This window comes from Gouania willdenowi, unplaced genomic scaffold, assembly GCF_900634775.1.
Source record: "Gouania willdenowi unplaced genomic scaffold, fGouWil2.1 scaffold_215_arrow_ctg1, whole genome shotgun sequence".
NCBI classification, from domain to species: Eukaryota; Metazoa; Chordata; class Actinopteri; order Blenniiformes; family Gobiesocidae; genus Gouania; species Gouania willdenowi.
This window is the reverse complement of record NW_021144969.1, coordinates 249,699-272,997: the sequence shown is the minus strand read 5'-3', so window position 1 is coordinate 272,997 and position 23,299 is coordinate 249,699. Positions and strand designations below refer to the sequence as shown.

The 23,299-nt window shown below is 39.2% G+C and overlaps 1 protein-coding gene across 1 annotated transcript in view; it reads right to left on the bottom strand.

Moving 5' to 3' along the window:
* The window catches only part of phlpp1 (PH domain and leucine rich repeat protein phosphatase 1), a 105,394-nt gene that overhangs the window by 16,992 nt on the left and 65,103 nt on the right, over nucleotides 1-23,299 (bottom strand). The window contains exons 2-4 of the mRNA XM_028441310.1: nucleotides 15,846-16,042; nucleotides 14,479-14,604; nucleotides 7,528-7,676 (exon numbers count right to left, since the gene is read on the bottom strand). Coding sequence (XP_028297111.1) covers nucleotides 7,528-7,676; nucleotides 14,479-14,604; nucleotides 15,846-16,042 — 472 coding nt within the window. The remainder of the gene's footprint in view (nucleotides 1-7,527; nucleotides 7,677-14,478; nucleotides 14,605-15,845; nucleotides 16,043-23,299) is intronic.

Here is a 23,299-nt window from a genome sequence, read left to right as displayed (position 1 = left end):
ATGCCAAAACAACCCGCCATAAAAACAGTTTCTTCCCCCAGGCTGTCACTTTGATCAACACAAAACAGTCAAAGAGTGTCAGACCTGGATCTGTGAAATAACCCTGGAACTAAACATAACAACCCTGGAACAATCTGTCACTGAGATGTTCTCCTGCACTCCTCATCAATGCACTACTGTACTATTATCTTATTATTATTATATTTTGTTATTATTTTAATTTTTATACTATTATTATTATTATTATTATTATTGTTATTTTATTTAGTTTTGCACATTCTCGTCTAACTACTGTTTATATTTATGTTTATATTTATTATCATTTTTTCTAGTTGATTGTTATTATTTAATGTTTACACTATTAGAGAGAGCACAGTTCACCAAGTCAAATTCCTCGTGTGTATAACATACATTCTTGGTCAATAAAGTTGATTCTGATTCTGAGATTAAGTCAAAGGCAATATAACGGTTACTAAAAATGGACCTGCTCCAGGTGCTACACCGTGGCTGCCCACTGCTCCCCAGGAAGGGTTTAAATGCAGAGAACACATTTTGTGTTTATAGCTTTACATATATAACAATAAAGTGTAATATATATTCTATATATGGTGTTTTTTTTACCTGTGAGGTAGTTTGAGAGGGAGGACTTCACATTCTTATAGGGTAGGATGAGCGAGGATTGTCAGGAGGAGGAGTTTCTGCGATGTTTCTGCGATGTGTGCGACGTCACATGCGAGAAAAATCCAACTCGCCCATTTGGAGGTGACTTTTTGCAAAATGTGGAATAACAAGGGAGGGAGGAAACAGAACTTTTTGAACTTTGGCCCTCTGAATAAGGCTAAATGGATATATATCACTGTAGCAAAACCATTATAAAGTGATTTTTTTATAATACTGCCCCTTTTCACCCTAAATGATACCCTGATTTCTTATGTATCTTTATCTTTACTGTTACACTGGTGTCCCTTTTCTCTACACAGGACAGTTGCATTTGTGCGTCCTTGGGATACATAGAGAATACTTGCCTGTTAACTCTGAGAATGTTAGTGTTATTGTTAATGTATTGTTGAGTATTGTGTGTTGAATGCCTTTGGGACAAATCAAGTTGTATTGAATTGAATTGACAGTGTGTGTGACAGAGACGCTAAACCTTCTTGCCACAGTGTGCACTGATGTGCTATTCTGAATGACTAACTGACTAACTTCTTTGGGTTGTAGACACTGTCTCATGCTACCTCTAGGGTAAGGGCACTGAGGAGCAGTGGGCAGCCATTTTTGCGGCGCCTGGGGAGCAGTTCGGGGTTAAGGGACTTGCTCAACATCCCACAGTGATGGCCCAGGTGAGGCTTGAACCGGCAACCCTCCGATTACATCCTTAAGTAAGACCAGTTGAGAACCCCTGGTCGAGCCTATTACCCAGGGCCAGATTAACACTTCGATGTACCCTGGGAAACAATTTTCAAGGGCTCCATCATCACGACCCCAGGATTACCATAATATGACAAAATAATAAATACATTCCAGTAATATACATACATTTACTCAATACACCAATATCTAACTGTCATTAAGTGCATTTTGATGTACAGATGTGCAGATGCTCATAGAAATACAAATACACCACTATATCCTTTTGTCAAAGCCGCTCACTCACATATGATGCTATGAAAATAAAACACATCAGCATCAGTATAATCTGGCAAAACAAATATCTGGAAACCTGTCAATTTCTCTCAAAGAAATACTGATCTGGCAAAATATACTAGTGAAAACATTTTTCTGCGTTTCTGATCGCCTTTTCCAATTTTAGTTTCCGTTTAGCACTCCCACTTAGCTGCCTCTCCATGTTTGCATTTTTGAGTTGCGTAGAGCAGTGGTTCCCAAACTTTTTGTGCCAAAGGTACACAAAAGGACAAGTAAAAATCTGAAGACACACCTATTGTGTAAAATAGCCTTTATAACACGTGTTATCACTCATATCATGTACAATATCTGTAAATGTGCATAATTATTTATGAAAGCCAAATAAAATGTGACAAAGACAACTATATTACTCATGAAATATATATTTGCTATATATATATATATATATATATATATATATATATATATATATATATATATATATATATAAACTTAAGTATATTTTAAATGATCCTGATGACATCATTCCAGACTGTAATAATTAAACAACTAACTAACATGCTCAATCAACTGTGGATGAGCCTACATAGATTTGGCAGCAGTATATGTGTGACGTGCATTTGACCGGCAGGTGCGCTGTGGAGGATTTTTATGTCTTCTTTGATTGATCCAATCTTGACATCATTCAGTCAGAGTTTTATATCAGGATGACACTAATGCACAGCCTAATACACCCAACAACATAAACATAAAGCTATCTCATAATGATTTTCTAAAAAGGCCTGACTGTATCAAGACTTTTTTAATGACCGACCCCAAATCTGTACCCCGAAGCATCTATTTTTGCTGTAGCTTTTAATCTGGGACCATAAGCAGGCAGCAGATGGTGCTTATAGAGAGAAAAGTGAGGGAGGCCCATCACATTAAAAGCTTCACTGCAGACTCATCTAACCCTTTGGGGGGATCTAGGCTTGGACTGAGTCAGATACAGCTTGGGCTCATCGGCTATATATGGTCTCAGTTTGAAACTGATCAAATTCCTAGTATGCTGACAATAATGTCTTGCAAGTTGTTAAAGCCTAAGGGGCTTCACTAAATGTGAGTGAATGCAACATCAACAAGAGGACATAGCATCAACATTCCTCGCCAGATTGGTTGTCACACTTTGACCAATCATTATTAACTTTGAGATATGGCCTCAGGAGCAACCAAGTCCCACCAAATTTGGTAAAAATCGGTCTTCACATTTAAGAGATATAAATGCCCCATATTTGCAGTGCCCCCTAGTGGTCTAAATCATTCAAATGTGGCTCATACCCCCACTGTCACATGCCAACCAAGGACCTCTGATTTAGTGTTGTTAGCAGTTATTTTGACCGTGATATGCAAACAGTTTGCCTTTTTGTAGCTAGCTAGAAAACTTCATTCGTTATTAATTTGCACATATTTTGACCGAACAAATTCTTTCCTCAACTTCAGATCAGGTCCAACGGAAGACTCTACATTCCAAGTTTCACGCTGATTGGACAAAACCCCAAGAAGAAGTTAGAAAAAGTTGATTTTGCGGCATCGTAACTCGAGGCAGAACTGGGTGCGGCCTAGCTCAGCTGATTCAGTGCTATACAGAGAACCTGTGGATATGAGATTTTTGAATGTGCGACATACGGTGTGGGAGTTATAGGCCAAAACGCGTTGAGCTTGGTTATGGCGACACCTGCTGGTGGACATATGAGTTTTGAACTCTATCAAGGTATTGATGCCCTGAAGCCACACACCGAATTTGGTTATCCTATTTTAAACAGTTTCTGAGAAAAGCTGTCCACTTTAACTCAAATGGACAGAGCTCAAACCTATATTCCCCTTCCACTTCGTGGTGGGGAAAAAAGGGCACACCTACACAACAACAGAGAGAGGATGAGAACATGAATGTAGTTTCTAATTTCCTTCTCTATTAAAAATGGAAAACAATGAAGATTTACACAAAGTCAATCATAGGTTTTGATGTTCAATGTTATCCGATATGGCGATATTGTCTAACACAAAATTTCTGATTTTAGGTATTAACAGGTACCAATATATATATAGACCCCCTCACCCCAACTTATTTTTGGGTCACATGATATCTCCATGGAAATAACAAATTACACCTACTTTTAATGTGATGCCACAATGGATGTATTCCACAAATAAACATAATCTGTGCAAAAAAACAAAAACAAAAAAGATTATACCTATTCAACTTCAAGAAAGTGTGAAGTGTAGCTCAAAAGTGCCATAGTTATTTTCAATATTTTGTCTCAAATAACAGCTGTCAGCCTCAGCAGTTGTCCAGACTAATTATCTAAGCAGGTCAACAGTTGGGAGTACTCCACAACAAAAATGATATATCTGATGATGTTTACTATGAAACTGCAATAACCAAGTCACATAAAACATTTATTTCATAGTATGTACCGTATGGGGTACAAATCTATTAACAAAGCTAGCGAGTTAGTGCTAGATCAGTTGTTAGCTGCAAACAATCTATATTACTGTGTAAAAAGACTGAAACACATCATAAACCCTGCTTACCTACTGAAAACATTTACAGACTTTGTTTTGGCACACGCGATGGAAGACAACAAACCATTTCTAGTAGGTCAGACTGGTTGCAACAATACGTTTCTGGACTTCTGTTTTTTACAGGAACTGACCCATATTTAAAGGTCAGTTCGAAAAACCAAAAAATATATTCTTTTTCACCACTGGTTAGCACTGTAAAACCATACACAAAGTATATTCAGTAACACACCGCTTGAGACAGTACACTACATATTTCAATATCGGTGGAAAAACTGATACAAATGTTGACTAGTTATGGCAAATATTGGTGGTCCCAACGGTATATTTGGTCATAGCATTTCTTGCTACTCCGGGATTTTCATTGACCAGGGGTAAGTGATAAAAACCAAAAATCGTTACTTAATGTTTTTTTCAATAATGTTTTATATGAAAGACGATTCTGGCAGCACAATATCAACATGTGCGACTTTTGTTTTTTTCCCTCATAAGGGACAGAACGTGCAAGTAAATACCTGTTAAGTTTTGGATTTGAAAATAAGGGAAATTTTCTGGCGCCCACTATGAGCCATCCCACCCGCTCAACCAAGCTCCAGTATCACTTATATTTTAAGATAGGTGTACAAGAAATCTAAAATACCCACTTGTCTACCACTTACTGAATACAATTATGTAATTAGAATGTGGTAGGTCGACCTTTATTAACATTGAAATGCTCTGAACATTCCTACTAGAGCTGGACAATATGGACCAAAACTCATATCTCAATATTTTTTCTCAAAATGGTGATATACGATAAAAATCTAGATAATTTTAGCAAATAAAGTCTGACCAGAAAGACAACTCTGAGTTAAGTTTGCAAACAAACAGCTGCACAATATGTGCACTCATTAATCCATCTAACTGAGCTTTCCATGCTGTTCTGAGAAGTAAAAGCAGAGACTCCTAAAACTAGTATTTTGATACATAATAGGCTATTATATATATATATATATATATATATATATATCGCCAAAATAGAAAACTCGATACATCTTGAATCTCGATATATTGCTCAGCTCTAATTCCTAAATTATAAAACAGCCTAAATAAAAACCTAAATGTGTATATGAAGCACATGTGTTTATTTAATATACTTACAGTTAATAAACAAGTTAACATATTGGATATTCACTGTTAATTTCACATTGCTTGTCTTTAAGTTAGACATTAACATTTTATTTTCATTATATATTTTCTTATAATTTCTCATGCTCACTCATGTGGTTCTCTGGTATTCACTAATGACTTATTAGACATTTGTTGTAGACTTTACATTCTTTAACTCTTTTTTAAAGCAGTGTATATTTGTGGTGCTTGTGATTGGCTGATTTTTCATGGTGACTTACGTAGTTCCTTCTGCTGTGGAAGACGTTAAAATCTCAGTTATTAATCTTACAGAACGTGTAACTGTGTCACATCCTGCTGCTCTTTAGGAAGATAAACTCTTTGTCACAGTTTACAACGTATTTACACAAGTTCTTTGATTTTTTTACCGGAACGTCTTCATTCATCATCTCTCTTCTGAGTTGTTTCCGGGTTTGTTCCTGCTATCTGCATTAATCTCGCAAGAACTGCCACTCAGTCCGTTTCAGGTGGCAGTTCTCGCGAGGCTAGTGATGGCGTTCAGTTTAGTAAAGTATCTTTTAATGATTATTACATTAAAATACGGGATATTTACGGGAAAATACTAATACGGGAAGATGGCGGGAAAGAGGGGTAAAATACGGGAGTTTCCCGGCCAAAACGGAATACTTGACAGATATGCAAGTGAGTTTTGTAGCGTGGCTTGTTATAGGGAAAGACTGTGTCAAGGTCTGGGTAAACACACTCATATTTTGCCTTATACCGCTATTGTAGATGCCAGTGGAAGAGAAGAGACATGCTTGAATTTTTAGTAAGAACCTGTTTTTGGCTTTTTATGAAGATCTCATTTTCTGCTCCAAGGGATGGTTAAAATTCATACCATCTCTAAATAAATTAGCCATTGTGTTTTCTGTTCTTTCTAATTCAAAGCTCATTCTCGCTAACAGATATTGCGGTTGGGGAGCCGTGCAGACATGTGGGGGAGCAGCTGGTGCTCTGTGGCCTGGATGGTCAACATCAAGCTGATTTGGTCCACTGCCAGGGCATGCTGGCTTCAATGGGTGTTTTCCAGTGATGGGGGTGTTTGGGAGTGGATTTCTTGGCTGGGCCATCCAAAAGTGCATTCCCAGCTTTCTGGTAGTGTGGAGCTGGTGGACTGGGGCCTGTTGCCCACAGAGTGATGTTGGTGCTCTCTTGGAGATTTGGCTGGTGTTTCTGGTTCCTGGGGCCTCATTTACAAAAGTGGGCCTAGGTAAGCACACTTCAGCTGGCGTACACTAAAAACCAGAAAGTGCGTACAAATCTTTTTTTTACGATTTATAAACGAGGGCGCACATACGTCCCACACTTTATTCCGTCTATAAATCACAATCAACTCGAAGGTTGCCGCACATGAAGAAACACCTTGCTCTGCCCATTTGATGCCCATAGAAGGTCAGGTGAATGCCCTAAATGAATATTCACTAATACAAATTTCAAGGTGGACCGAAGGGGAAAACAAGCAAATAAAACAAATTTCACTGAATGTGAGGTGGAGGTATTAATTGTTGAGGTGGACACACACAGGGGAGCGTAATTTGGTGACACAGTGTGCATTACAAAGAATACAAAGGCAGATAGAGTTGCCTCATCAGACTGTAACAGGTGAAAAATAAACAAACTTTGCTTAAACGTGACGTACGCATTATTTTTTTTATGTACGCAGCGTTTATAAATGAGGCCCCTGGTGGGGTGGTTTACGAGTTCCTCCTTGGTGTCCCAACTTCCTCTGGGCCTGTGTCACACCCGTAAGCACACACTCACTGTTCACTGTTATTTTCATTGTATATGAGCAGTAAAATAATAAAAGTATTATTCATTTATTTTTTTGAAAGAATGCACTACACTACTACTACTTACCCTACTACTTTGATGACACATGCAGACATGATAAAAAAGAAAGATATACATTAATATTATGTTAATGCAAAAAAGGCTTTAAAAATAATTCTTTATCTGTATAAACGATATGGTCTCATCCTATTTTATGTATGAAAAAGTATTATATCTTGCAATTCAACTCTCTGTGCTGCCCTCCACTGACCCCAATTGGACCCAACAAATACGTTTTCTTGATGTGTCACAACTGAAAACCTACGAAAACCAAGCCATATGAACTTTCCTAGTTGTGTTTATTGTATAGTTAGAATGAAACCATACCTCTGCAGCTGCTGCAGGCGCTGGTCTGCAGGCAGAAAGTTGTGTTTAAGGTTGAGATGGGTAAGGTCGTGGCTGTAGAAGAGGTTGAGAGGAAGATGCTCCAGACTACAAAAGGACAAGTCTACAGAGTGGATCCTCTGGGACACCATCTAAGTAGAGAAAGAATAACCTATAGTTACAAACTACCTCAACTCCATAAGACTTCTTTTGTTAACTGTATGTTGATGGCTTGCTGCTCCAAGGGGTAAAATGTAATTCAGTGGTAGTCGTCTTAGGATTAGTAAGTCAGAAGAAGTAGAGAGAAAGTCCAACGGGTTAGGGATTTAACAGTACACCTTACCACATGGTAAACCCTATTAACCACAGTTGAACACAGTAGTTAGCCCACAAGAAGTGTTATTCAAACACACAGATACAGAGGCTGAGATCTAAAATTAAATGACCATTAAAAAAAGCATTATCTTTAAGGAAAAAAGCCTTTCAGAGTGGAGCTCGAGGTTCAGCAGTTGTCACTGAAGCACGTGCTGCTTCTATCCAGGCTGCTATTCTGAGTTGCCCTCAGGGTGCTGATGACATGCATGTCCCTGTTAATATTTAGAAAAGAGGTTTTCTGGCTATGGCCTATTTGAGCTCAAATAAGAGAGAAAGGAGAAATAGCTATGTGTGGTGTTTATTCGTTTTCTACTTCACAGACTAGACCAGGGGTCACCAACCTTTCTGAAACTGTGAGCTACTTCGTAGTCCGAAGGGCTACCAGTTAGAAAAGCACTTCTTAAATACTAAATGTTCACGCGCTTACTTTAATTAGAGGTTAAGATAATAAGGTAGGCTAGCAGTAACTTAATTTTCAACATGCAACACTTTATTTCTCCTACACTTTATTTCTCCAAGCTTATGCAATTGTTTCATTTTCATTACATTTCATAGAAAATTATCATCTTCCTATTTTACTAGCTACTAACAAAAAACTTTTAACTGATCATATAACATGTAACATTTGGAAAATTCAACAATTATATCATGTTTTCCAAAAATCCATCTTGCGTTTTTATTAATATATTTTATATATCATATTATATATAATATACTACTGACCGGACACCAAATCTGCAGCACTTGAAAATATTGGTCACAATGTTTTAGTGAAAATAAAGAGTTTGAATCCTAGAAAGTAAATTAGATTTTAAGGCTCAAACATATTTGGCCGGACTACGCGAGGACTGTCTGCTCTCCTCAGAGCTTACATACTCAGGCACACTGCTATGTAGTATAATTCCTGTAAAATCCTCCATGTCCCACAATTCTCTGAAGTCCTTGTACTCCTGGGACGTGTTTTAAAGGTGTTGTTTCTTCCGTAGCTCGTCTGTCAGTCTCTCCTCCAAGCTTGTTTTCCTGTCTCCTGCTATATACAATGCCGAGCAGTGTTTTATGTGACACCAACTACACAGAGAAGTGAAATCTGTAGTAAATCTGAGCTTTGCATTTTAATTGAGCATTTAGATGGAGCTCATTGGTGACTCGAGCTCCTGAGGGCACCTCACATGGTTCATGCGGGCTACCTGGTGCCCGCGGGCACCGTGTTGGTGACCCCTGAACTAGACTGATGATTGTGTACCAGAATATACACTGTTGCACATACAAACACCATATCATGGGAATGAAACTCTTGTAGATACTCTGTGTGCTGACCCATCAGTGTCTGACTTCAACTCACAAAGTAATAAGATCTAACTCCCACAACACCAACATTTCCAGTGCAGTGCAATGACTAGGAATTTCCCTGACGTGCCGCCTTCATTGGATTCATATACATGTTCCTTTTTTTTCTTGGCTGGGTTGTTTTATAATCCTAAACTTTTATTTGTTTCTGAGATGTTCTGTAGTGAATTAGCATTGGTTGATTTTCACTTAGTCCTTTCATTATTAGCAGGCTCTGTTTGATACAATGCAGAAGCCAAAACTACGGTGGCTGGGAAGTGTCAGGTGAATGCATTTACAGAAATGAACACAAATGCAAACAGGCCACAACAGAAGTGTTTCCGACGGACCGGTATTACAGTCGGACAGTCGGATGGGTATTATGATATGATAGCCTGATATGAAAAATATAAGAGTATCCTAATCAATTACTTTCATACGCGTTTCGATGTCTTCTTCTTGTTCTTAACTGTTCTGGTGGGTTAAAAACATCCGCCAGAAACGTGTCCGTCTGTAATACCGGTCCGTCGGAAACACTTCCGTTGTAGCCATTTTGCATTCATGTTGTGACCTTTTTGCATTTGTGTTCATTTCTTTAAATTCATTCACCTGACACTTCCCGGCCACCGTACAAAACTAAGTGACTGCAAAGCTTCTGTGGTAGTAGACCAGAACATTTCCACCACTATGGGTGTACTCACACTGGCAATTGGGGCCGTTCCAAGCTCACAGCAGGAATCCCCCCCCCCCCCCTCCCCCCCGTCCCTTTTCTGGCATGGTAGAACGGACGTGATCACCAGCTCAACTCGGTTCCCACAGAGAAACACATCATCACGTTAATTTATGACACACGTATGGCGTTACGTCACCATTAAGCGACTCTGGGTTTGTTGTTGACAGTACATTCTGTTAATTTCATATTTTCTGTTGCGTAGGGTAACTATAAACCAAGATTTACCCAGACACGTGCTCTTTTCACGGACTGGGTTTCCCAGGGCCCCTGAACGCATCACGTTAATTTAAATGACCGTAACTCTGCTCATATTTGTTCTATCGGAGAAATTCCACCAGTTTATGAAAGATAATAAGTTGCTCTTTACAGCCAGTGTCGGTACATTACGGTAATTTTACTCACACGTAACGGAAACATTAAAGATGCTGCTTGGTTTTGACGAAATCGACACAAGGAACAAAGAGAACCAAGTGAGTGAGAAAGAAAGAAAAAAAAACAGACCAAATAACGGTGGATTTATTAAAAATGAAAGACTCTCTCTGACGATAAAAACCACCATGAATGGAGGTTCAAATGGATTTGAAAACAAAGGAGGAAACTGAGCCTATAAAGGTAAGATCAGTTTAATTTCTGGATCAATAAATGTCGTTCTGATTTTGTGGAGCTAGTCTTTGTGTACATTAATATAAGTGTAAATAGATGCTTTTAATGTGTGAGACAATTTAGGACAGAGTATTGGTGTGTTTGTTTAAACTTTGTGTGTGTGTGTGTCTGTGTGTCCATCTGAGCATATTTATCTCCATCACTTTCAGTTTTCCTTTTGATGAATATGACATTATCTAACTCTTCTTTTATTTCTTCTTCTTTAAGTCCATGCAGAGTGGACACGCCCCTCCCTGGACATTAAAACCATGAGCTGATCCTAGTTTCCATCATCTGGTTTAGACCCATCACTTCCACACAGAATAAAGCTCAGAGTCAACATGGGAACATGGGATGCACTTCTTTATTGAAATGTATATTAAATGATTATTTAATTTTCTGTGATTTTATTTTTTAAGAGATGTTTTTAATTGTTTCAATAATTTAGAGACTTAAGGAACAGATTGTTATAATGCATAATAAAGGTGATTTACTTGAGTCAGCACTAATTTCAGATTGTTTTTAAGTCTTTGTATAAAATTACTTTAACAGGACAACAATGATGTGCAGAGCTGCAGTAATGTTGGCTTCATACAATAATAATAATAACAACAACCACTGCACATGCCACCAGAGAAGCTTCCAGTAAATAATTTCCAAATAAAAAAAGTTCACTGATGGTGACATTGAGATCTCAGTGTCACCATCAGTGAACTTTTTTTTTTTTTTGTAAATTATTCATTGGAAGCTTAGATATTGTGTGACAAAGATATCAAAGTTTGTTGTTTTGAGAAGAGTCATATTTATGATTAAAAGTTATGATTGTATTATATTCTAAAGTTTAGAATTATCTGGCTCGTCTTCCTTTCTTTCTGTTCACAGCATAACCTTATATTTCGTTCTACAAAATGTGTTGACAGCTAATTTTACTGATTATGTGCATTATATACAGTATAAATGTGTAGATTTAACCAACTGTTAGAGAAACCATTTTATTAAATACGAAGCAAACGACATGCAAACAGAAAAACAAAGGTAGAAATAGTGTATTTAAAATATGAAATTAGTGAGTTGTTAAAGTGCTGAGGTGCAGCGGAGGGTCTTCTTCTGCAGAGACGTGATGATGAGGGGTCCGAGTAAAACCCAAAATTCCATGGTAATTTTGAGGGTATAAACATGCATATAAACACATTACTGGTATATTAACCCATATAAACCAAAAAATATAGAAATAGGACATTTTACGGCTGAAAATGTGTAACATATTACTGGTATTTTGAGAACAGGACACATGTAGATTTCTGAGCAATTCATTATAGTTGTGCAGGACTAACAGGAACTCCACATACTGAAAATTGATATTGTCACATGTGCACTAACACGACACGACCTACGAAGAAAACTAAAATAAGATTAAAAATAAATAAATAGTTGCAACAATTTGCAGTCTTGTTCCAGGTTCTGCTGTCATAATATTCCCAACCTTGTACTTACAATGTTTAAATGTTTTGTTTTTAAGATTCATGTTACATTTTGCAAAAGGTTGCACTTTATTTCTGGCTTATTGATTTTTGTTTGGAAAATTATTACCCTTTCTTTCAGACATTTCATTTATTTGGGCTTGTATTTGTGATGTTCTGTTTTTGGTTACATTTAGATGAATAAATTAATACACTACACTTTGCTCCCCGAGACACTGTGTTTCTACAGAGTTTGTGAGTATGTGTCCCAGAACACTGAAATACCGTATATATACATTTATATTATTTATACATTAGCAGCAGAACAATGTCCAATTTCCATTTTTTTCTGGGTTATATAATAGCCAACCACATGTGTCCTGTCCACAAAATACCAGTAATATGTTACACATTTGCAGCAGTAAAATGTCCCATTTCCATATTTTCTGGTTTATATGGGTTAATATACCAGTAATATGTGTTTATATGTATATTTAAACCCTCGGAAATACCCGGACCTGATGATGAGCTGCTACACTCCGTTACTGTCCCGCTGTCGGCTGAACAAAGAGAAGTCCTGATGGTCATTGTAAGTGTCGTTGAAATTACTTTGCACTTAAAGACATTAATAATTTTTGTTTCAAAGGCTAAATATTTTTTGTTGAAAATTATTATAATTTATACTGTAACAATATGTTGTATTTTCTAAATAAGATGCATTTATTTAGCTATGAAGTGAAATTTTATTTATTTTGTGATGCACCCTTTATTATCGCGAGGTTTTAGTTTAGTATAAGAGGCTGTGAGACCTGCATTCACCCGGAAATGCAAGAGACTTTGATTGAGCAACCTGCAGCAGCACATGGTATTTTGAGATTATTGTTTTGAATTTTTCTGTAAATGTGTAAGCTACTGTTCTAATTATTGTATGTCAATTTAGAATGCACAACACTGTTAAGACTATCTGCCCAAGAACCTCCGAAGTGACAGGCGGTCATTTTATTTAGTACATGTGTTACCCGTGACCAAGTTATGTGTTTAAAGTTTGTATGTACTTCATATCCTGTAGTTTTCACGGCGTTCATTCACCCAAGTAAAGCGCCCGTCTTTGAGAAGCCGTGCCTGTGTCGTCATTTCGGAGCCACAGTCATGTTGTCCTCTTCCTCCATGAGTGATGTTGTTCATATATATCAGGTAACGCCAACTCTGAACTTTTCATCAGCCAACGAGCACTTCTGACACCACTATCATTGCGGAATGCGGATGTTTATGTGCCGTAAAGCGTCGCGCGGTACCAACGTCATCACATTTTGCGCCCGGGTCGAGTCGAGTTGTGTGTGCGCATGCGCGGCCAACCGTGCCAGTCTGACACGCTGTTTGGACCACCTCTTCCAGCAGGACCATCGGGCCGTTACCCCCCCCCTGCGGTGCAGTTCACACCTACGCAGGCCAGACAATGGCCCCCCATGGTTTCACACATGCACAGAGCTGGTTAGGAACGGCCCTGGTTGCCAGTGTGAGTACACCCTATGTTTCAGTCAGCAGCTTTCCCCGATTTCCTTTTTTTAATCTATAAAAAATGGGTCTGTTGTTCATGTAGCCATTTTAACTCTATAATTCCCCCTTATGAGACTATTTAAAAAGGTCAGATTATTGTTCTTGTAAACTATCCATCCATTTTCTGACCTGCATGCTACTTTTCAAGGTTACGGGATCTGCTGGTGCCTATCTTAAGCTGTCTTCGGGCGCTCGACAGGGTCACACCCCTGACAGGACGCCAGTCCATTGCAGGGCAAACATACACACACACAACAAACAATCACTCGCCCATTCACTTCTATGGGAAATCAAGAGACTCCACTTAGACTAACAGTAATGTTTTTGGACAGCGGAAGGAAAAAAGGGTACCCAGAGAAAACACATTGATACTAACAGTTTATATAGACATTTTGTATCTTTCTGAATTTGGGCATTGGCAGCTGATATTGGAGGGGTTCGATTCCAGCTTTCCTGATCAATCGACTTTATTTATATAGCACCAATTACAAAAAGTAATCTCTAGTCACTCATCACAAAATTTAAAATGAAGAGTGTGTGTTCTTTCGCATAGTGCAGGGGTTACCTACAGTACATATAAGCCAGTGTTCAAAAACATATCAAATAGGCTGTAAATTTGCGATGTTCATTATTATGTAGCAACTAGTAAACCTGTGAAGCAATGGGTTATGCTTTGTATCTGTCGTAAGAGAAGATAGATGGATGAATGACAGTTGATGAAGGGTTATAATCACAGCTGTATATGACTGTCAATGAATTTGATCCATTCCTGAGCTGTGCTCACTTTTTTGCACAAGTAGCTTTTGGGGAACAGGTTTTTATTTTTCTCATCTACATCAAACTTTAATGCACATGAAGTACCTTGGCAGCGTGTCGGTGCCAGCGCAGGTGCTCTGTAAAGCTGTCAAAGTTGACGTAGTAGGTTTGACTCTGAGGCCCTGCTGAGCTGAAGGCCAAACAGTGGCTGTGCTTTTTCACCTCTTCAATCTGCAGTGAAAGACAAGAGCGACATCAAAGTCCAGTAAACTGACATTTACCCCCCATTCTTCAAATAAATGAAGTAAATAGAACAAAGAGGTTAACAATTAATACAGTATATGCTCAAAATATATTATTTCTACAGCCGTCTGATTAATTATAGGAGAGCTTGTAAATTTATTCAAACATGCATGATATACATATGATAAACAAATTTGTGTGACATGAGTAATAAAAAAAGCTTTTTGGACACACAGAGTTACAAACATTGAACACAAAGACACAATGAGTGAGGGGTTGACTCTATAAGGGCATTAATACAAAAGTAGCATGCATGCATCTCATACAAAGACATACAGAAGCACTGGTGCAACGGTCCCTGACTTAGAGGTAGTGACGTACAGTCAGGGTAGGCAAGGTAGGCAGTGCCTACCCAAGGGTGAATTGATATTTTGATTATTTGTTTATAATATAATTATAAATTATTTATCTTTCAATTTCCAATAGCCTACAGCACCTATAAGTTTGAAAGTGTCAGCATTTTGTGCATTTCATAGCCCAAATGACTATTTCCTGGTACGGCTACACAGTCTCACTCCGCTGTAAGACAGGAGGAGGCGACACCCTCTTCCAAAAGCACATTGCTGCTGTGCTTCTGGCCCCATAGTGTGTTTTTGTGTTTGCACATGCGCAGTCAGTTTCCCAAGATGAAAACCTTTTACCTAAAAAGACAGCTTTCTATGCTCAATTTGCAATGTGGCTACCTAACCCTAGTGGTCACGGCACGTCACTGCTTAAAGGCTATGTGATGTGTGTGAAATGTTAAAAAACAAGGTGTGGTGAAGTGTCCCTTGTTGCAGGAGGACAAGCAGATAAAGCTTTTCAGAGGAACACTTGGATATTATTTTGCAAATACACACAAAGCTATAAACTAATATGGGTCATTTTAGGCAGGCAATATAAAAAAGGATGAAGATGGACTGATTTCCAAAACCCATTTTTGTTTGACCTTGAGGTGAAATGACTAAAGCAAGAATGTCAAACTGAAGGACTGAACATTGTTTAAAGGAGAAATGCCCTTAAGGACAAATGTCTCAGCAGTCGGAACCATTTGCATAAAAATAATAAGACTGACTATCAGATCTTATTTTGGAAATATTGTATTATGAGTTTATGATTAAAAGCATTAATTATATAACACCATGACATAAGTGAAGTGGTGACATGCTCCAGGTGTGAGTCCCACTTACTTTTCCTCCGATGAGAGGTAGGATGTGCATTTTCCCCGTTTGGCTCTTCTTTACAGAGGAGACAATGAGACAAGTGCCACAGAGAATGACCTGCCGTCTGGTCCAGCGGTTAACCGGCAGCTGGAGCTTCCCTTTTCGAACGTTGAAGGTTCCCGACAGTTGGACCCGCTCTGAGCTCTCAATGCTTTGGGGTTTCCCTGCAACACATTACAAGACAAGTGGTATTAAATAAATTAATTGAACAGAGTGGCATGAGTCAAAATGCCACCAAAGTAAGAATAATAACTGTCTTTAAAGTGTTTTGTTCAGCAATCTAATTTTGTATCTTTGGCTCCAGTGAGAACAAACCTTCTTGGGACGAATCTTTTAATGACCCTTCATGGGCTTGTACTCTTTATAAAATGCACACCGTCTGGTTTGTTTGCTGAGGTAAGAGTGAGCTAAATAATAAAAGCTGTTCATTAACAACTATCAAGGAAATTACATTACAAATGGCAAAATAACAAAGCATTGATTTAGCCAGTGTTAACCTAATAACACCTTGAATATTATTATAGCAATGAATCCAGATTTGGAATTAGGATCTGACACAACAGTGTTGGAAATATCTTGTTTTAAGAAGCAGATGCCCCTTATTTTTCTGAGCTTTTTTGTCATGGTGTGTTTCTTTAGTTCCCACTTTCTAACTAGCCAACTAAACCTGACCACCAGGCTGTTTATCAGGTGCTCTGTAAGAAACCTGATAAACCTGCTATCTGTATACCTTCTCCTCCACAAAAAGAATAAATGGCTGTCCCTTATTTATGCAAGCTTGCACCACCCTCTTCTTCGGTAGAGTTTTCGTTCTTCCCGTCTGTCTGGCTGTGCATTTCTCCATTCAGTCTGTGATTTTAATGAATAATGCTCACAACCAGTGCTTTAAGTGGAAAAAACAAGTGCTGGTGTAAGATTGTAAATGGACCTCCATAGAATATGGACTGCAGGGTCCATTTTCCCCAGCGGAATTTGGATCTCATCTATAGGATATGGATCCCCACTTTTTCCACTGCGGAATATGGACCCAGTCTATACGTCAGATATATGTCAGAATGGAATATAAACCCTTCCATTTTACCCAGCGTAATATGGGCCCTATCTTTAGAAAAAAAACCGCCCCCCCAATATTCACATTGAAATCTTAATTTTAACAACATATATAAATGAAAACAAAATTCAACAGGTAGCAAACTAAAATTTCTCAACATGGTTCAAAGTGCTTGCACATGTTCTTCAAAAACATGGCTCTGCCTGATGGTGCACATAAGGATGGCTCATCTGGTATTGGGGGTAATTGGCCAGGAATATGATATACATATGACATTGATCTTGGTATAATGGGGAATCTGTGAAGTAAACAGTACAAATTTAGTTCTATCTTAATCAATCACTCTGTTAATTAGCTTAACATAAGAGCCATTTAGAGAGAGAGGTGTAACAACTCCGTTCATGCCAATGGACCGTTTTTTTTTTTATAGTAATGGCGGTTCATGGAGCCTCACAATAGTTCCCGGAAGTGAGCAGTTGACTATTGCAGTGCAATGGAGCTAGAGTGGAGTAGACAGTTTGTGATGCACTTTTGAATGGTAAGATGTTTAAATAATGAAATTGTATACCATTATTATTATCAGCGTATCTAAACCCATTAACGTGTTAATGGGTTTATAATTGTATAATTGTATATACACATACATATGACGGTGTACTGTATAAATATTGTAAATCAATGCAGTTAATGATGACAAATGACCAAAAATCCCAGTTATGCCACTTGGAATTCAATGGATTCGAATCGCCCGCCAATAACTTCCGGGAGCTGAGTCTACATGAATCACTTGACGGTCAAGCATTTCGAACTTCCGTTGTCGCAACTCTCTCTCTAAACGGCTCCGGCTTAACCCTTGCTCTGTTTATATAAAATATGCGATTAGACTTCGGACAAAGGAGTTAAAGTTTAGCTTTTCATGTTCTGTGTGTGCTTGTTAAACAAGTGGAGTAATAAATACCATATTAACTGTGGAGTATCTTAATACACTTAATTGTGATCCTCAGGTCTTTGTCTCTCTATTTTTTACTCCTTTGCAGGTTTTTCTTACTGAACTGCGGCCCATGATGGAGTTTGAGAAGTTTGAGGAAGGTGGGCAATGCGGTAAAGTCCCTGTATGCAGCATATGCTGAAAAAAAGTCCCAGTATGCAGCAGGGTAAAATCTAAAAGTGCCAGTACTACGTACCGTGCATACCGGCACACTCAAAGCACTGTTCACACTAACTTAACCTAATTTTTTCCTCAGTCAACCAAGAGATACATGGCTTAGTTGCGCTGAAGCACACTCCTCAAGTGACAAATCATTCACACATATTTCACTTCAGCAAAGCAGGGAGCTGCACGATAGAGAGGCTGATGGAAGGGAACTTAGGGAAGGGAGAAAGAGAATTAGTAATAAGCAATTGTGAAGTTGCACATACTCTCATGGCTTTAAATAATTTACACCTTCTCCATGCTGACAAAAAAGTCAATGCAGCTGTGTAGTACAACGCGTACTAGGGTTTTAAAACTTCTGTCCAGATTAAAGCTTTTTGTAATTCAAAGTGTTTTGAGAGGACACTGGACCTTCGCTCCTTCGATTGGCCCTGTATTTGAGCTTCAGAAATCCAGGAGCGTGATGTGAATTTTCAGGCAATCAGAGATGTTTTGCTCAGGACAGTATACAAGCTTTCATATCAGATTCTCTAAAACATCAGAAAACTCTCCAATAACACAAGATAAAATCCCTACAGTTCTCACGAGTCTTGATTGAGAAAAAGTAGCTCAGAGTCTCACAGGATGCACAATGATGCCGGTGAATTTGAAACAGGGAGGGGAGGGGGGAGCGTAGTTGATTCCAAACAAGTTTCATTATTCTACATACTGCAGCTTTAAGGTCTTTAACCTGAGCTCATTAAAATGCAGCACAACATTCTGTCTTTAGAAACAAAAAATGGCTAAATTTCACCTAACCAAAGGCATAGTTTATTATTATTTATTCACTGTGGCTAATAAGCCCAAACCTCTTCTTCGTAGTAAGAGCTAATATGTTCATTACCAAAAGGATATTTTCTCTTGCAAAACCCTTTGTACATAACATGAAAATAACCTGTTAAATAGGAAGTACCTTTCACCTTGACATGACAAGTTGTTGTATTCTTGAGCTTAACTTTTCTTAAAGTATTTCCTTAATTTCATTGTGCAAGAATTAAAGGACCGAAAATAAATTTAAATCAAACCTTGAATAAAGACAAAACTGCTATCTCCCATTAACATGCCTAACAATGACAATAATAATAATAATCATAATAGTAACAATAATAATAATGCATTGGGTTTTATATAGCACTTTTTCATAGACACTCAAAGCACTTTACATTGATGTGCATTATTCTTTCACTCTACACACAGTGGTGGTAAGCTACTATTGTAACCACAGCTGGCATGGGGCAAACTGACAGAAGTGAGGCTGCCATAATGCGCCATCGATGGTGCATTATAGACACACATCACATCCAGACAAGGCAATGTGGGAGAAGTGTCTTGCCTAAGGACATAATGACAGATACCACTAGAGTGACTGACGACAATGACTTGGATAGAGTGGGGTTCGAACCACCAAACCCTTCGGTTAGTGGATGACCCACTCTACCACTGATCCACGGTCAAATTTATAGGGGTAAAAAAACTGCAACAAGTTGTATTATATGTTCCAATTTCAAGATTCAAGGGCCTCACATTTCCTCACGGGATGAAAATGCCATGTAAATGCTTAAATGTACACATCTGCCACAGTTTTTACAATAATAACGGTAAAAGATAATGGGATTTTATTCTAATTTCAGTTTTTTAAAACACCATTGAATTTATGGGAGACAAGACATTAAGGGGCAGTTTCACTAAAGGTTTAGGGGTATTAAAACGTGTGCAAATGTCACTCCACACGCTAATAAGGCATACAAACCCCAGCGAATCAGGACTGCGCATCTTCTGTGCGTCACTATGCGCCCTCAATCCATTTAGCGCATTTCCTTCTGATGAATATGTAGGTGGATCTCATAAGGGGCGCAAAAAAATGGGAGGAGGAAATCCAAAAAAATTCATGCATGTTTACGGTGATTGTTTAGGCACCGGAAAATAGTACGACTGACAAGCAAGTGCAAACACACGCAGAGATCCGTTGCAGTAAATGTTGACACAAAACACAGCGGTCCCTCCTGCCAACACCAACACTCACTCGCCACATTCATTCTCGGCAATGTGGGTGAAGTGTCTTGCCTAAGGACATAATGACAGATACCACTGGAGTGACAGGCACCCCACTGTGGCACCGAGAATTCTCAATGGTCTCCCATCAAACTACTAACCACACCCAACCTGCTTCGTTTCCGAGATCGGACAAGATCAGGCTATGAATCTACGATAAATATGTGATATTGGTTCTTATTCTACTTTTTAGGTGATAGCACATCACATACAGTACCCCTTTCATTCTTTCCTCCATTACGTCATTATTCAATCTGATCACTCTTTGCAAACACCTATAGGCCCACATATGGCTAAGGATTATCATGAAGCATAGCTTCAGTGTTCTGTTCGCCATACAATATCTTGTAATGCTGTAAAGTGAAATGCACACTACTGTTGGAAACTGCCTCAGTCTCTCTCTGCATCTGGGTACCCCAACACCATCACATGAAGCCTCTGTGAGAAAATGAAACAGCCAACTTCGACTCAGCTAGTAATTAGTCAAGCTCCCTAGTGCCCTCGATCACCCAGGCTAATTCCCAGACTCCAGCTAGCCCCCATGGTAGCGCCCTGGTTCCCCCTAATTTTCAGGATAGATCCCTGGTTCCCACTAGTTTCCAGGCAAGGTCCCTTGTTCCAGCTAGTTTCCAGGCTAGCTCCTTAGCGGCTATTTTTCAGGCTAGCTGCCCAGCTCCCACTAGTTTTTCTAGTTTCCAGCCAAGTTCCCCAGTGCCCACTATTTCTCCAGTGCCCCCAACCACCCAGCAAGTTAGGAGCAGTCTTCTCTCACCGTTAGTTGATGCCAGCAGCATTCAGTCCCCATTGGTTAATGCCAGCAACCATTTGGCCATGTCGCTGCCGGTGCCGGTTTCCCAAACTAATCTTCCCATATTGCCACCAGTACTGGCTCACTGAACCAAGCTTCCTTACATATAAGCTCCACTCGTCAGCCCTGCTTGAGCTCTCCACATCAGAGCTCTTCCCGTCAGCTCTCTCCTCATCATTTCCGTCTGTCCAGCTTCAGCACACTCTGCCATCCACCCTGAGCCCTCCTTGTTGTCCTCGTCTGTCCAGCCTGAGCTCTCCCCATCGCAGTTGTCAGTCCAGCCTGAGCCCTCCTCGTCTGTCCAGCCTGAGCTCTCCCCATCGTAGTTGTCAGTCCAGCCTGAGCCCTCCTCGTCTGTCCAGGTTGAGCCCACTTTGTCGTGCATGTTGCCTGCTCCACCTCTGGTCACCTTGCCCCCACTAGGGGCCTCCTCATCACCAGCTTTTCCAGCCCTGTCAGGGGCACACCACACAGTTGACCACCTGAACACTGCTGCCTACTCCCTCCTCCAGGACCGTCTCCACCCACACAGTCACTGTTTTGGAGCGTCTGTTTCTTGTTCATGTTTTATTTTCTTTATGCCACAAAATATACACCTGCCTACTGCCTTTGTCTCTCTACATATTGGTCCTCCACCACCACCACACCAAGATTCTGTGACATTTAGAAATGTGAATTGTTCTCTCTTGGCTTGGAAGCAAACCTTCAAATTCTTAATGCAAGATTTTTTTCATTCAAAAGCAGGGTTTACCTCACAGATATAAATACAGGGAGTCGGCTGTTGTGAAAAATTGAGGCTATCCTGCTGGGAATAACTATGCATATGAGCCAACTTCTGTCCATGTAAATAAACAGGACCACTATCAAATTCATCACATTAAAAAACTATTCTGTCACTGTTAGAAAGGCTCCAGAAGTTAGTCAATATTTCTTATTATTTGCCTTTAATTCACCCATTCCACCTTAAAGTACATAAAAAGCAGAAATAAATTTGTGTTATGAGTTTGTCACACCACAGAAACGTGTGTCATTGACAACTGAGCCGAATTTGAAAGAAGAAAAAAAATCACTAAGTATGCAAAATTAGGTCTCAAAATTATAGAAAAACAAGCACTTCTCTCTGCTCTGAAATGCTGGCGGCGTGTCAGCTAGTTGCGCTGCAATCACGCCCATGCGCGGGAAGGGCGCTGCCTCATGTACTGTACAAGTACGATCCGCTCAAAGTGCTCCTCCACCCACTGGAACGGCCACTTTTCTGTGATTCTCCGGTGCTTTGAGCTGCTGGTTTGGTCTGAATGCTGCCCCGAAGCCCGCTATACAGGAGAGCCGCTTGGCCGGTTGGCTGCTGACCATGCTCCGCCATCCTAGCTCCGTTTTACCAGAGGAAGTATGAGTCAGACACAGAGAGTGCTCAGCTTTGTTCCTCACATATACACGCACGTGTGTGTATAATTCAGAATTAAATTTACATTAGGAATTAAGTCTTTTCAAGGTCAGTTTAAAGAGGATTTAACTTTAATCTGAAGTAAAGAGGAATTAAAGCTCCTTTGTAAACGTGAGTTATGTTTCTCCATGCATAACTTCATGCCGGTGTGTTGCTTTTTCCCAATTTATTCATTTAAATATATGAAAACACAATAGTTATATCACTCTACACATTTCACAACAAACCTAAATGTTCCTGACGTCCCACCATCAAACACAACCTCATTTGGCCATCCATGAAAAAGCAACTTAACCTCCCACTTTTCTATAGCAATACATGCTTCCTACGGGCACTGCACTATATCCTTTAATTATCCTTAAAACAGAAATCTAACCAGATTTAGCCTTCAAAACACTTTCAAATATCATGCTGTTGAATTACTGTTTTTGCTTTTCCCCAATGGCTAAAAAAGCAAAAGGCACAGGTAGTGGTGAAACATTAGTGGAATGGGGTTCAACTCCCTACAGTGTCATTGCTAGAAGCCATGATCCAGAATTACTCTGGTATATCCAGAACCTCTCCAAAATGTAATCACTTATTCTTCATCTCATTTTAGATATTTTCTAAAAGTTTGTCTGCCCTGCCTGTTTCACATTTGCAATGGCCCTTTTTTTTTTAATAATTTTATTACTATTAATTAGTTTTTATCGAAGTCCAAGAGATTGTGCAGAGGGATGTTGCAGGGTGCAAGTGGCAATTTATTGGATAATGCTCAATTTTGATGGGTCTTTTTTTCAGCTTTCATGAGAGATAATACAGTCTACCTGAAACATGTACAACTGGCTTGTTATCAGGTCGTTGTATTACCACCTACATCCTGCAGAGGCAGTGT